Genomic DNA, 15,423 nt, shown 5'->3' on the forward strand with positions numbered 1-15,423 from the left:
GGTATCTGTGTCAAGGTTGGATGGCGTCATCCTGAAAGCAAAGCGGTTTGCTGCGAACAATGATCGCTTTGAGGTTTGGTGGTTGTTTAAAGATGAGAAGTGGAGGCTAGGAAAAGGTCTTGGCGAGGTGCTCATCGTCATTGATAATGTGCTGCAGGCTGCGAAGAATATTGCGTAGTTTCTTGGCTACTGGAAAGTACTGGACAACAAAGGGTACCCTGTTGGTTGAAGCTCGTGTCTGTTTCCTGAGGAGGTTATTACAGTTTCGCACTGTGGCACGTCGGAACTGGCAGTCGATGGGTTAAGCATTGTACCCCGTTCTTATGAGAGCATCATTGAGTACTTCCAAGTGCCAGTCACATTCCTTCTCATCTGAACACATCCTGTGTATTCGTAGGGCTTGACAGGAGGGAGTGGTTGTTTTAATATGTTTTGGAAGCTGGAGAAGTGTAGTATTGCGAGGTTATCTGTGGGTTTGCGGTAGAGTGAGATGCTGAGGTGTCCATTCTTGATGGAGATGCATGGGTGGAAGAATGAGACAGATGCTAAAGAATAGTCCATGGTGAGTCTGATGGTGGGATGAAACTTGTTGACATCACTGTGTAGTTTTTTCAGTGACTCCTCTCCATGGGTCCAGAGGAAGAAAATGTTGTCAATATACCTGGTGTATAGTGTTGGTTGGAGGTCCTGCGAAGAGAAGTCTTGTTCGAACCTGTGCATGAAAATATTGGTATATTGGGGTGCAAACTTTGTCTCCATGGCTGTTCTGTGTGTCTGGATGAAGAACTAGTTGTTAAAGGTGAAAACATTGTGGTCAAGATAAAGTGGATGAGGTGTTCGGAGATTGGCTGTTGTTGGTTTTGAGTATTGAGGCTGTTGCTGCGATGCCGTCATTGTAGGGGATGCAGCATATGACTCGGCCAACGTTGCCAATCTCATATGCTGCAGGCCAAGAAGCCCTGAAGCATGGTGCACAGGCGAGACCAAGCAGAGGCTATGGCAATGGATGATCGTTGTGCGGTGTCCGTTCAACAGATAGGAGTGTTCCCTCCCAGTCAGAGAACACTTCAGCGATCTGGGACATTTGACCTCAGACCTGTGAGTGACCATCCTCCAAGCAGGACTTTGGGACAGGCAACAACACAAAGTGGCCGAGCAGAGACTGATAGCCACGTTCATTATCCATGCGGATGGCCTCAACCAGGACCTTGATTCATGTTACACTACAGGTGACCCCACACACACATACACACACACCCCAACACTTCATACACAAGCTCTCTCTCATACACATACACACACGCACCTCTTACAGACTTATATCTCTTTCCACTTTCACTCACACACATGTACACACACTCTCACAGACACTCATACCCCACCCCGCGCACACCCACCCACATATACAAGTTTGTGGGGTGAATTTGTACTTGCAGAATTACATTTTATTTTGCTCAAAAGCTGCATGAATCCATGTAAGATTCTGTAAATTTCTTTTTTAGAAATAGAATCCGTCTGAACATTGAGGCACTGACAGCCTCACACAGGGCACCTCACACCTTCAATATATTATCTGGGCCAAAATGGCACCTATTGTTAAAGTTCACTTGAGAATGTAACTTTAAAAATGTTCTGGGATTACATATGAAAAACTGAAATCAACTTGGTCATTCTAAAAGATGAGAGATTTAACAAAGAATCCAGGTCTTTTTCAATATATAATTTCAGTTACATCACACTGTAGACTTTTGCTATAAATTCTCTGTCTTACGATCTTATACTCCACAACCAACTGAAGAAGGAGGAGCGGTCCGAAAGCTAGTGCTTCCAAATAAACCTGTTGGACTATAACCTGGTGTTGTGTGATTTTTAACTTCATCAATGATGGCTCAAAATCCTAGAATTCTCAACATAATAGCACAGAGGTACATCTTCATCACACAGATTTCAGCACTTCACGAAAAAGATCACCACCCAAGATGGGACACAAATGTTGGTTCTGTGGCAAAAACACGCATCTAATGTACAACTGAGCAAATTTTTAACAAAGGAATTCTAAATCTGTTTAGGTAGTTGTATGATTGAGTGAAATAAAAAGTATAGTGGACTTACTCCACAAATTCAGTTGAAGAAAAATGAACTAAAGCCAGTCTTTATCCACTTATCTTTATGTACAGAGTTACGTTTCAAGTTTAGAAATCGTCACCCAACAACTAGTTTTTTTGTCTGCACTAAATTACATGGGCTCAACCGAATCTTTTGTTAAGGCCCACCACCTGCATAAAATTAAACCCACTGCCCGCATACAATTATAAATTAATACAGTCAGAAGTCACACGACACCAGGTTATAGTCCAGTAGGTTTATTTGAAATCAGAAGCTTTTGGAGCAATGCTTCTTTGTCAGATGAATCACTTCTAACAAAAGAGCAGCGCTCCAAAAGCTTGTGATTTCAAATAAACTGATTGGACTATAACCTAGTGTCGTGACTCCAGACTTTGTCCACCCCAATGCAACCTCACATCACAGTAAATAACAAGTAACATTTATGAACAAATTGTAACAACGGACTAACACAAATGGGATTCTAGTTTTGAAAGCATAGCAGATGCATGACTAACAGAAATCTAATGAATGACCAAATACCATATTGTTTGCTTTCAGATGCTGAATGGGGTGTACATTTCTAGAATATTCTCTTCTTGTGTTTTACATTTCCAGCATTCTTGTTTTATTTTTTCACTTTGCAGGAAAAATGCAACTCTCCATCAGCCATTACAATATGTAGTATACTTAAATTTTTAACCATCTTAGCAGACTGATATTGTACTAATTCTCTTCAGTAATAATTCAATCACAAATGAGGTTAAAAATGGGCCAACCTATTGATGATCAACTTGTGTTTCATTCTTTCAAATTTTCTTAAGTGACCTTTATAAGTGGCATGTAGTAAAGGGCTTATCTGGATGTTAAATATTCCTGGTCACAAGTCATTCAATAACGATAGAACAGAAGGAAAATGGAGGGATGGAAGTTTTGGTTAAGGAGAGCATTGCAATATTGAAAAAAGATAATATTTCCTTGGACAGGAGACATCTAAGAAGATACGTGAAAGAAGTTCTCAAACTCATGAGGGGTTTGCACCACTGTAGATAGAGAGAAACCATTCCCACTGGGAAACTGATCAAGAGCCAGGGGTTTGTAAATATTTTCCTAAGAAAGCAAATGCAGAGTGAGAAATAAAGTATTCCACTACAAGTCATTAGGATATGGAATGCACTGTCTGGAACACTTAATTGAGGGATTCAAGTGAGCATTATATTTAAATGAGAAACATGTAGGGTTATGGGGAAAAAGGCAAGGAGTTTGTCACCAAGTGAAAATGCACAGAGTGCCACTTTAGATACAATGGGCCAAATAGCCTCCTCCTGTCCTGTAACAATTCTATGGGATTGCAGTAGTTCATATTCGCTTACGAGACTGCACACAGGATGTTATTTGTTAAAGCTCAATTAAGTAGACATTTAAAAAACTGAAGGAATATGAAAGTACCAATGCACATTCCTTTAGGTTGCAAGACTTATTCCCCTCTCATAAAATTTAAATGTAACAAAACACAGGTCATAAATCTATAATTAGGAACTATAATATGCAGCAATAAATCACAAATTAGTAAATTGGAGCAATCTCTACCCAATGTCAATTCCTGTCATTCAAAAACCTTTTAAAGATACAATATTATAGTCTTAATACTCTTCCAAAACTCTGTGTATTTATTACCTTCTAACCATACTGGTATCATTAAACTTCTCTTACAAATCTTCATGAGCAAAACAGCACTTTTTACAAAAAGAATAACAGCTAATACCATTAGATGAAATACTTCTTTCCATTTACCTGGTAGATTACTAAAAGAAGATAAAATTTGACATAGAAAACAACTGCATAACTAGATTCTTCCATAACATTTTTTTGTTCTGTCCTGCTGTGGAGAGCAAGTGGTGTCTTACTGACATCCAAACAAACAGTACATCTGAACAAAAACAACTACATAGCTATAGCTGCTTAGTTCTGTTAATGTATGATTCAGTACCTCTATCACCTATAGTTCAGGTGATGGCACACTCACATCTTCAAGAAGTTGTGGATTTAATTGAGACTTCAGGGACTTAAACCAAAATTTAGGCTGACACTCCATTGCAATACTTGCACTGTCAAAGGTGCTATGTTTTAAACTGGATGTTAAATCTAAATCTGCCTATTCTTTCTGGTGTACCTAAGAGATCCCGCAATACTATTTCAAAGAGGAGGAACAAATTAATCCCTGGCATCCTAGTAAATATTCATCTCTCAGTCAAGATCACTGAGAAAAACAACTTATCTTACTGTTGAATTGCTTTCTGTAATGACTTGCAGTATGCACATTTTCTACTATATTTCTGATATTTCCTACTCCACAGTTCCAAAAATATTTAAATGACTGCAAATTACTTCAGGAAATCCTGTGATCATGTATTGAGTCATAGAATCATAGAGATGTACAGCATGGAAACAGACCCTTCGGTCCAATTCGTCCATGCCGACCAGATACCCCAACTCAATCTAGTCCCAACTGCCAACATAACTGCAAGCCTTTCTTTCTTCTCCATAAGCATTTACACAGCCACTTCATGAAAAAATACAAATTCAAGATAATTTGGTTGGAGCCAACACCTGCCTGGTTAAGTACAATTGAGTGCACATTGTTAAAAATAACAATACAAAATTTACCCAAATACTAAAAAAAATCATGACTTTGTGCCTCACCTGCTTGTTACTGCGAAAGCTGTACATGTGATACAAGACTGGGATAAATTTCCTCTCGTGACTTGGGCTTTGGGTGTTCATGGGGATTTTAATTTCATGAACCATTAGATCTACTAGATGAGTTCCCAAATCTATAATCAGAAAATGTGGCCAGGGAGAATCTTCACTTAATAGCGAAAGACCTAAATTCATCTCTTTTTCTACTTTCACCATGTGCTCACGAGGCAGGAAGTTGTTCAGCTAGAATCAAAACACAGTTTATAATTAAATGCTTTTACCAAATATAAATAATCAGAGGCTTGCAAAAAAAATTATAGCTTTGCTAAGTGTTCTATCCATGCTGTGAAATCATATTAAATCAAGATCAGGAGAATATTGATCAGGAGATGCCTTCACAATTAACTGTTTATACATCCTTGAAATTTCAAGAAATTATTAACTTATATGTTACTCTCTCCGTTCCTCCACTGTAGTTTAGCATCTTGATTTGAGATCATATTCTCACGTTTATCAACCAACTTACTAGTCATGCATTTTCTCTTAAGTTTCTAAACCTTTGTAATATGATAGGACTATTTACACTTTAGGTTTACTCACGAAAATAAAACCAGTATTGTTTTCATTACCCCAGAGTGGATTACTTTTCCATTGCTGTTATGGGCCAGTTTGTAAGTTCTGTTGTTCCCACTTGTTATCAGCTTAGCTTTTCAAAATCTTTTAAAATATTCTGATTGTCACCATATGCAACAGCAAGACTCAAAACTGTTAAATGCTTGAATGTTACTAAAAGATGATAAGAAATCTAAACCGTTATAGATCATACTGATGCAAATATTAAATCCATTCTTAATTAGGATTATTGAGAAATCTACGAGCAGAAGCGCTGGACAAAATCTCAATGTAATGAGTTATAAACTCGGGTGACATTTTTAAGCTGTGCTTTCAACTTCATAATTGTGGAAAATATCCAGACAGTATGCTAGAGATCAGGCCAGACTCCCTGAAAATATTTTAAGAACATAGCCTAGGCACTAACATTTTCTTATTTTAAAGGCAATGTGAACTGCGTGTTCCAAATATGATGCAACTGGTCAAACCACTCAGCTTTAAGCAAACCAGAATTTATTTGAACACTACAGTTGAAGCACGAACCAGAGAAAGCAGAATTTGGAATAACTTAACTATTGGAAAACTTCAACTTGATACAGCAATTTAACTAATTAACTGTTCCAATATAGTAACATCCCATAAACACCCCTTGGTAAAAAGGTAAATTCAAACACAGATTCAAACGCAGGAGGGAACAACTTCCAGAGGGAGATTTCAAAATAGTCAGAAGAGTTCTTTACTGAAGCTTGCAACTCCCCTGGACTCTCACATCTTGTGACTGCTATAGCTAAAACAAACTAAACAAAACTTGAACTGGGAGAACTGGCCATTCCCTTTCCATTGCTAACTAGACACTTAGGCACCTCTGCCTTTACAACCTTGCTTCAAAATAACCAAGGGCAAAAATAACCTTCTTGAAGTGACAGCATCGACACAAGTATTTCAAAATATCTTTTGCATTCGGATCTGTGAACCAAAGCCAATGTCATATGGATGAATGTTACTAATGTATAATCATAAATAAACCAGCTTGACGCCAACTTAAGAGTTGTTAACAAAATTAGAAAAGTAAGACTTTTATTTATTCTTATTTAAAATAATTAAACTAGAAACAAAACATTAATTTGGCATTACCTCCGTATCCTTTGCCAACAGTTCGATGTAGGCATAGTAAATTTGTTTAATCTTATCTACCATTTCATTTTTGATCTTCTTCCGTATGGAATACTTGTTGTAGACTCTGTTACCCAATTCCTTAGCAATTGTCAGTAATGCTTCACCATTTGGCGGGATATTTGCAATAGACTGAGAGGTGGAACGTAAAATATTAATTCAGGTTTAATATTACACATTGATCAAGAATCATCATTTCATAGAATAAAGTCCAAAATAGAAACAGCAATTGATGGGAATACTCTCCAGGTGTGGCAGCATCTGTACGTAAAGGAAGAGTTACTGTTTCAGGTCATCAGAACCCAGCACTTTGTTTTTATGTCAGATTTATACCAGCATCTGCTGCATTTTGCTTAAAGGGCAAAATGACTGCCTTAAACAATGCTATTTGTGTTGCATTCATTCATAATATTGCAAACATTTTATTCATAACATTTGTAAATAATAGAAAAATCTGTAACCCATTAGGTGATTCCTCATCACCTGTGCCTACACAGTTCCATCATATTTTAGACATGCCTGTACAGTTAACATGGTGAGAGGTTAGCTTAAGGGACCATCTGATACATTTCCAGAACATAACACAGAAATTACGTGGAGGAAAGCAATTGTAACAATACAGATTGTTCTGTTATAACGCGTATTTCGATAATGCAAATCCACTATAACACAATTGACGAGTTGGGGACACTGTTTCTAAAGCACGAACTGATTATAATGTGATTCAGGCCCCATCAGTTTAAATGGTGCTGCTATTATGCGATTTTCTTATACAATGGGATTGCATGAGAATGGAGCTAGCATGGTATAGCAGAGCCGACTGTTAAACAAACAGCTCTTTTGCGTCAATATGAAGCAGTTTGGATGTGCGTTGATGAGAAACTGGTGAACTCAGGAGTCAGATCAGTCTGTTGAATTCACAAGTTCATCAAAAAGGAAAGATCTTGTGGTGCAATGGCAGTATCCCTATGCCCGAGTCAGAAGGTCTAGACTCCAATTCCACCTCAGGATGCGATGGCCACAAGGTGGTGTCATAAAATGGCTCATGAACAAATAAAAACCACCTTCTGGAAGCATTGTAGCCCTGTTAAGCGACAAAACAGATGGTCTGCAATAGAGGAATCAAGAATGGAGAAGTTGGTAGGAAGGGTACGAATGTTAGAAGAAAGATGGAACTATGTGTCACCACTGGAAGGTAAGTTTACATTTATTGATTATGTCACCAAGAGGGAGCAAGAATTGGAGGAGACCTTGGGTAGATTGAGTTGCTCTGAAAGTGACCATGTGGAAGCAAAAGGTGTTAATTAAGACAGATAAGACATCTATCAAGAGAAGGTGGTACTGTGGAGATGGTGTATGTAGGAAGATATATTTGCCATCCATATTGGATTGCTGAGAGCTCAAGAAGCACTTGAGAAAATGTGATTCAGTTTCATGCAGAATGTCATTGGTTACTTGAAACCATATCAAGGGAAAAATTTAAAGCCAAATTTAAAATGATTGTCTACAAACCATTTTTGCTGCTAGACACAGAAACATTTGTACTGTGAACATTCAGATCACAATTTATTATCCTAAAAGTAGCACATTGGAACAAAAGAAATGGGTCGTGGGAACACAGGTCTTAGGAGCAGGAGTTTGCCATTTGTCCTTTTATGCTTGCTCTACCATTTGAAAAGACCATGACTAATCTGGCTGTGGTCTCAATTCCATATTCCTATCAACCTGATAACCTTTAGCTTCCTTGTCTATCAAAAATGTATGTAACTCAGTCTTGAATAAATTTGGTGACCCAGCTTCCACTGTTTTCTAGGAGCAAAATAACCACATACTAATGCCCCAACTTATCAGCTCTCTCTGAGAAGGGACAGCACTTACTCTTAAAATGTGTCCCTTAGTTCAAGTCTCCAACTCAAAAAGGAACATCCTTCCAAAATCCATTTTATAGAGCTCTCATTCTTCTGAATTCCAATGTGTATAGCTCCAACTTATTCAACTGTTTTAACTTTGGATTCCATCTAACCCTTTGTCAAGCTTGAACTTCTGTTACAAGATTTGTAAACATGTAGTTGGTCCCCCAACTTTGAAAATATGATTCTAGTTTCTGAACTGCTGATATGGGTTCAAGTAGCCAATGACATTCTGCATGAAGGTGAATCGCATTTTCTCGAGTGCATTGTATTTTCTCCACAGTACCACTTTCTCTTGATAGATTTCTTACCTGTCCTTAATTAATACCTTCTGCTTCCATTTGGTTACTTTCAGAGCAACTCATCTACCCAAGGCATCCGCTAATTCCTAGCTCCCACTTGGTGACAATCAATAAATGTAGACTTACCTTTCAGTGGTGATACATAGTTCCATCGTTCTACCAACACTTGTATCCTTCCTACCAACTTCTCCGTTCCTGACCGCCTGTTTTGTTGTCTAACAATACAGTTTGCTCAGTTACGTTAGATCTCAAATCAATTCAGGTTAGAGTGGTGCTGGAAAAGCACAGCAGGTCAGGCAGCATGCGAGGAGCAGGAAAATCGACATTTCGGAAAAAAGCCCTTCGTCAGGAATGTCGATTTTCCTGCTCCTCGGATGTTGCCTGACCTGCTTGCTTTTCCAGTACCACTCTAAACTAGACTCTGATTTCCAGCATCTGCAGTCCTCACTTTTGTCTCAAATCAATTCATGCAGGAGCTTTAAATGCCTGGAAATGTTCACTCAACTTAAATAGTCAATTTAAACATCAATGTGAATCTTTGGCTTCACAGCCAGATCTATACCAAAACTTACTTTCAATTCCAACTAACGTATTTCAAACTAACTTCTATCTTTTTAAAAACAAGGATAAAGAAAAAGCCAGGAAACACTTGACACTCAATATTTAAAATTAATTCCGATTTGGAACACAGATACGTCAAAGCTATTAATTAACCTTCAAGTGCTAAAATGAATTCAATGCATTAATGGTTTATGAAAGTGGTCACAGCTCTGTCATCCATACCTGTATCATTATATCTACATATTCCTTATCATCCAGCAGGCAGAGATAAGGATAGAGATTCATTTTCCAGGAACAACTTCGGTCACCAGCCAAGTGAAACCTGAACTCACGAAATGCCTGCAGTAGAGATTTATGCCACTTGGCACGTAAATCTGCCACACGGTTACGCTGAATCGAAACAAAATACATTCTGTTAGTGATAATCAAATATAATAAATAATGATTTGGAGTGTGTGGTGCTGGTAAAGCTCAGCCGGTCAGGCAACATCCGTGAAGCAGGAGCATTGACGTTTCGAGCACAAGCTCTTCATCAGGAATTCCTGAAGAGCTTATGTTTGAAATGTCAATTCTCCTGCTCCTTGGATGTTGCCTGACTGGCTATGCTTTTCCAGCACCACATTCTTCAACTCTGGCCTGCAGCATCTGCAGTGCTCACTTTCTTCCCGATAATAAATAATGGTTGAATGCATGTCACTTTATTTAAAAGCAGTATCCTTCTGACGCAATTGCACTAGATACCACACAGATTTAAAGCCTTTATGAAAATTTCACTATTCTTTCCCAAGTCACAAAGTAGACTGAATACTATTTAAAAGCCTATAAAATACAATTTAAAAGATTATCTAAGACTATAAACTACTAATTAGAATAATTAAAATAATTATCTAATAAAGTATGAATTACAAGTCACTATGATAGACTGTACAAGGTAATATAGAAGATTAGATCATACATAATACAAACATGGCTTTTTAAAATGTGGGAAACATTAACGGATATCTGAGATTTCTTCACTTAATATTTTGTGACCCCATGTCATCCTTAACACAAGTACCAAAAGAAATCAGGACTGGAAAACCAGGTACAGCATCTTTGTCAATGGCAGCTAACAGTACCAGACAGAATAAATATTTATGACCATCATTAATAACAACCAGCAAAGGCACTTCAGACATCTTCTCTTCGACCTTAGCAGAAGAGATCATGATCAGAGTTAAAAAGATACACAAAATAACTTCAATTTTATTGCTTTATACTATGTGCATACATAGAAGAAGATAAGTACCATCCTTTTCATTTTCTCTGTAATGGGTTTTGTTGCTTCAACAGAGCTAATAGAAATGGTATCCTCTTGCTCCCTGCTCAGTTGTCGATCAAATCTCTCCTTTAGTTGTTCCAAACACAGATGCAATTTGGGATATTTAATAGGCTCAATCTGAAATGAAACAAGATGCTTCATGTACATAACTACTAGTAATTTGTCAGATAGTGATAGCCTAGTGATTATTGCAGTACTTACTCAGAGGTAGTTAAGTTCAAATCCCTCAAGGTTAATTTGTTAAACTGAATTCAAAAAACCTGACAACCTGTAGGGTGGAACAGAAACTTACCATCAAAGTAGCAGAATTGTAAAAACCCAACTAGTGCTGTAATGCACTTGAGGAATGGAATCTGAGCTACATATGGTTCCATACTAGGTGAGTGACTCTCAGTATTCTCAAGCCATGTGCAGTTGGAGAATAAATACAGTCTCACCAGACTTTGAGCACGTCCAAAACTCCTGGGCTTAAATACACATACAAGTATTTGTTAGCTTAATGCTAATCAACATACTGAACCGCTCACTTGAGCACTGTGTCCTCTTTCAAGCCTTCCATAATTACCCAAGTTCTTCAAAAGAATAGTCTTGTCCCCTTCCTCTTCTAAAAACTAATAGACAGTCTCCAACTTTTTCACTGAGGCTGTGAGGCTACTGTCTCATCCACAGAAATGAGGGCACTCTAGACAAAAGTCAACAACATTCCTGTACAACTATGATAGAAGATTAGCATTCCTCTGGATTGCTGATTTGATTATTATTTAACTGGAATACCATCCTCAGAGTCTAACCATCACCATCACCACTGTTTAAGTATTGGGAGCTCTAAATTTGAAAAGTTAATCAGCTATCTTCTATTTTGGCTAAAGTTAAAAATCATTTAACACCAGGTTGTTCAATATATCATTTTAATTGCATGACACTGTGATCATTTGTTATAAATTCTGTGTCTTATGATCCTGCCACACTAGTTACCTGAAGCAGCAGTGGCGCTATGAAAGCTAGTACTTCCAAATAAACCTGTTGGGACTATAACCCGGTGTCGTGTGATTTTTAACTTTGTCCACCCCAGTCCAACACCGGCACCTCTACATCATTATATTTTGGCAATGATATTTTTTAATGCGACCAATACTATCTCTATAATTACAAATTGTAGATATAGTTCACACCTTGCAACAGCCTTGCAAATAACTTATACAACCATTGAACCAACTATTATACTATACAGTACAGTACTGTAAATTGACATCTTTGTATGTCAAAAGTCAGATCTCAAAATGAAATTCGACTTGATAGATCACGTGTTTAATTCTTAATTTAGGTTGTTAATGTGGTGATTAGCCACAAACATATTCATACAAGACTGCAGATGCTTCCTTTACAACAGAACATATGTTTACACACAAAATATATTAAATAAACCAAGTGATGTGGATAAAGAAGAGTTCAGGAAGATCTCAAATGGCAAAATTACATCTTGTTTCTTAATATTTTCCACGATAGAAACCCAAGTCCAAAGAAATTACACTCCCGTCTCGACTACAAATTTCTGTTTAAATGACATGGTCTAGTTTCTTTTCCATGGAAACAGAGACAATTTTTTGATTCCTTTTTGAATCTCTGGATATTTCACAATTCTAAGGGCTTTAAACTTTCTCATTTTTAATAATTTGAAGACTTGTACCCAAATTCTCCTAGCTTGGAAGCTTCACTGTCTATAAAACATTGTTGCTGAGGTGACTGATGCCCCTGACTTGAACTGAAAAAAGTTAACAAAAGACTGACTTCATAGAACAAATTTCAGATCTGAGAATACAGAGGAGCCACCAATTGCTCGCTTCAATTTGTTTTGTTCATCAGTAAATGTGAATAAAACATTCAAGTACTCATTAAATAATAAATCTATTCAAGGGACAGGTTTGTCTTTTGATTCTTGTAAATTATCTTCCATGAAGTACTATACATAAATGCAATGCTGTCCCTCATACCTTTGAATAAAAGTGCTTCACTAATGGAGATTGGCAAATCTCCATTTCAGGTTCAGGTTGGAGCTGGAATTCAGGATCTACAGCCCAAATGGCTTTCATTATCATCTCTCTTTCATCTTTATGGAACACACAATTCTTAAACAAGTCTTGTATTGTGAAGCCATCTTCTTTTAACTGTTGAAAGCATCTAGGAAAATACATTGGAAATGTTAAAATATGTTGCACAAATGTTTAATCTTCTCAAACAATAGGAGATTTTCCTTGCATGTACAATGCTGTCCAACGCATTATACCCTGGAGATAATACAGTAATTACTCACTCTTTATTATTTACAAAAAATCTCCTTCCCTGCAGGGTGAAAAATAATTAAGAAAACATAAACACTTCATAATTTCTATTCAAACAAGGGCGGCATGGTGGCACAGTGGTTTGCACTGGTGCATCACAGCACTAAGAGATCCAGGTTCGATTCAAACCTTGGGTGACTACCTGCATGGAGTTTGCACATTCTCCTTGTGTCTGTGTGGGTTTCCACTAGGTGCCTCTGTTTCCCCCCACAATTCAAAGATATACAGATTAGGTGAATTGGACATACTAAATTGTCCATACTTTCCAAGGATGTGCAGGTTAGGTGGGTTAGCCATGGGAAATGCAGGTGGGGCTGGGGAGGATGCTCTTTGGAGTGTCGGTGTGGGCTTGATGGGCTGAATGCTTCCACACTGTAGGGATTCTATAAAAGACTCCTATTTTTTTGGGAATGGTCAAAATCATTGACTCTATTATGCTCTAAGGTCACTGAATTGAACACATTCAATTGAAATAATTCAGGGCTATGACTTTGCACTGACCAAAGCAACAATCTGTGGTGCCATACAAATCTAGGAAAGTCATCCACATGTAAATGCAACTTTAAATTATATACTTTATGGGTGGCACGGTGGCACAGTGGTTAGTACTGCTGCCTCACAGTGCCAGAGACCCAGGTTCAATTCCCGCTTCAGGCAACTGTCTGTGTGGAGTTTGCACTTTTCCCCAATGTCTGCGGGGGTTTCCTCCGGTTTCCTCCCAAGTCCAAAAATGTGCAGGTTAAACGAATTTGCCATGCTAAATTGCCCATAGTGTTAGGTGAAAGGGTAAATGTAGGGGAATGGGTCTAGGTGGGTTACTCTTCAGAGGGTCGGTGTAGACTTGCAAGTAATCTAATCTTGCTATCTTGTTTCGCTTCTTAACACTGTTGCATCTAGATTGATAGCATGTGAATTGAAATGCAGAGCAAAGGGTTTTATTCATAATGTGGACTGCCAATACATTGCAATACTGATGGAATGCTGCATCGTTACAGTTCCCCTCCTTTGGGAATGACAAAGTTTAAGGTTTATATTTTGCATAAATCACCAGCATTCACCACTGCTACAACTGTGAACCTGCTAAGTATTCACAAATATGCAGTTAAACATAAAATCTAAGCTATTGTCAGTGATTCAAAAGGTTGTGGTCTGTTGAGAAAACGGTTTTTTTACATGATGCATTAAGCCCTAATTACTTTTGACAGCCTTTCTGGCTATAAATAGTCAATTTAGTAATTAGGGAATGGAAACTTTTGGCATTTAAAAAAAAATCTTTCCTTTTAATGCAATAGAATCACTTTTAAAAATACTTAACTGCTGCAGATCCTAGAAACCTGAAATTTAAACAGGATTGAGAAACAGAGTGCAAGTTGATGACAGTTCCTCTTATCCACAGATGTCATCATTTAAAAAATAGTTTGATTATTTTGACATCTGCCTTAAGCCTGTGTGTAGGTCCAAAGCTTTATTTCACTCTCTATGAAATTAAAATGTGAAGGATAATCAGTGTTTGCTTGTTTGCGAGCTTTTAGAACATTTTAATGTGATTGGCTGCTTAATCTGCTTGATGATTGTACAAATACCAATTGTTGGCCGGAAAATAATCAAATCATCATTGAAATAATGATGAAGCCCATGCCAGAACTTTCTTTCTGTGATGAGTGGCAATCACTTTGCTGGTGACCACAAAATGTTGTCCAATATAAACAGGAAGACATTTGCTTGTTGCCCTGGCAAGATTCCTCCCATTGCTAGTATAATCAAATAAATAATCATTTTATAGCTATTTGTAGTGTTGAAGCAAAGACCAAATAAAAACTGAGAGGAATAAATTTAAATAAGGAGACTTCTGTCAAGCTGAAAGTTTATAATAGCCAAGTTACATTCCTCCCCAGACGTAAACATTTCCTTCATACTGACACTCTTATTCTTCTCTTCCCTAAGTGTTCGAGCTGCCTATGGTTCTTAGCTAACACTAAATGGTTGGCTGTGGCTTTCAGTTGACAAAAATGGCCATAATTGCCAGCTGAAGCAGTAATTTTAACAGTCAGAATTGTAGTCTTCATACTCATAACAACCAGATAAAGTGTCTCATAGAAATCACAGAATAGTATCTTATGAAGAAGCAGCAAAAATGTAACCACTGTTTACAGAGACAGCTTTGATAAGGGAAGCACTGATAGAAGCCCTTCTTGCAAGCTAATTTAAAGTTTGGTATTGAATATGGAATAGAAGGAGAAAAGCTTGATTCACAGTAGTTCAGACTCTTACAGGGATTGTAATCACTTATATGTATTCACACACATATGATAAAAAAGGGTAGTTTTGATATATCTGACTTTAAGGAATTAACTATATTCCTGTGGAGTCTGCTTTGAGACAGAGACTGTTTAATAAGGAAC

At 37.6% G+C, this 15,423-nt stretch overlaps 1 protein-coding gene across 3 annotated transcripts in view; it reads right to left on the reverse strand.

Moving 5' to 3' along the window:
- The window catches only part of polrmt (polymerase (RNA) mitochondrial (DNA directed)), a 114,585-nt gene that overhangs the window by 54,214 nt on the left and 44,948 nt on the right, over window positions 1–15,423 (reverse strand). For all 3 annotated transcript variants that reach the window (XM_043721278.2, XM_043721279.2, XM_043721280.2), the window contains 5 exons: window positions 12,674–12,860; window positions 10,650–10,799; window positions 9,584–9,751; window positions 6,550–6,720; window positions 4,807–5,046 (listed from right to left, as the gene is read on the reverse strand). In XM_043721278.2, coding sequence (XP_043577213.1) covers window positions 4,807–5,046; window positions 6,550–6,720; window positions 9,584–9,751; window positions 10,650–10,799; window positions 12,674–12,860 — 916 coding nt within the window. The remainder of the gene's footprint in view (window positions 1–4,806; window positions 5,047–6,549; window positions 6,721–9,583; window positions 9,752–10,649; window positions 10,800–12,673; window positions 12,861–15,423) is intronic.

Source organism: Chiloscyllium plagiosum, unplaced genomic scaffold (genome assembly GCF_037043375.1).
Source record: "Chiloscyllium plagiosum isolate Xiang-an unplaced genomic scaffold, Cpla_swu_hap1 HiC_scaffold_28, whole genome shotgun sequence".
Taxonomy (NCBI): domain Eukaryota; kingdom Metazoa; phylum Chordata; class Chondrichthyes; order Orectolobiformes; family Hemiscylliidae; genus Chiloscyllium; species Chiloscyllium plagiosum.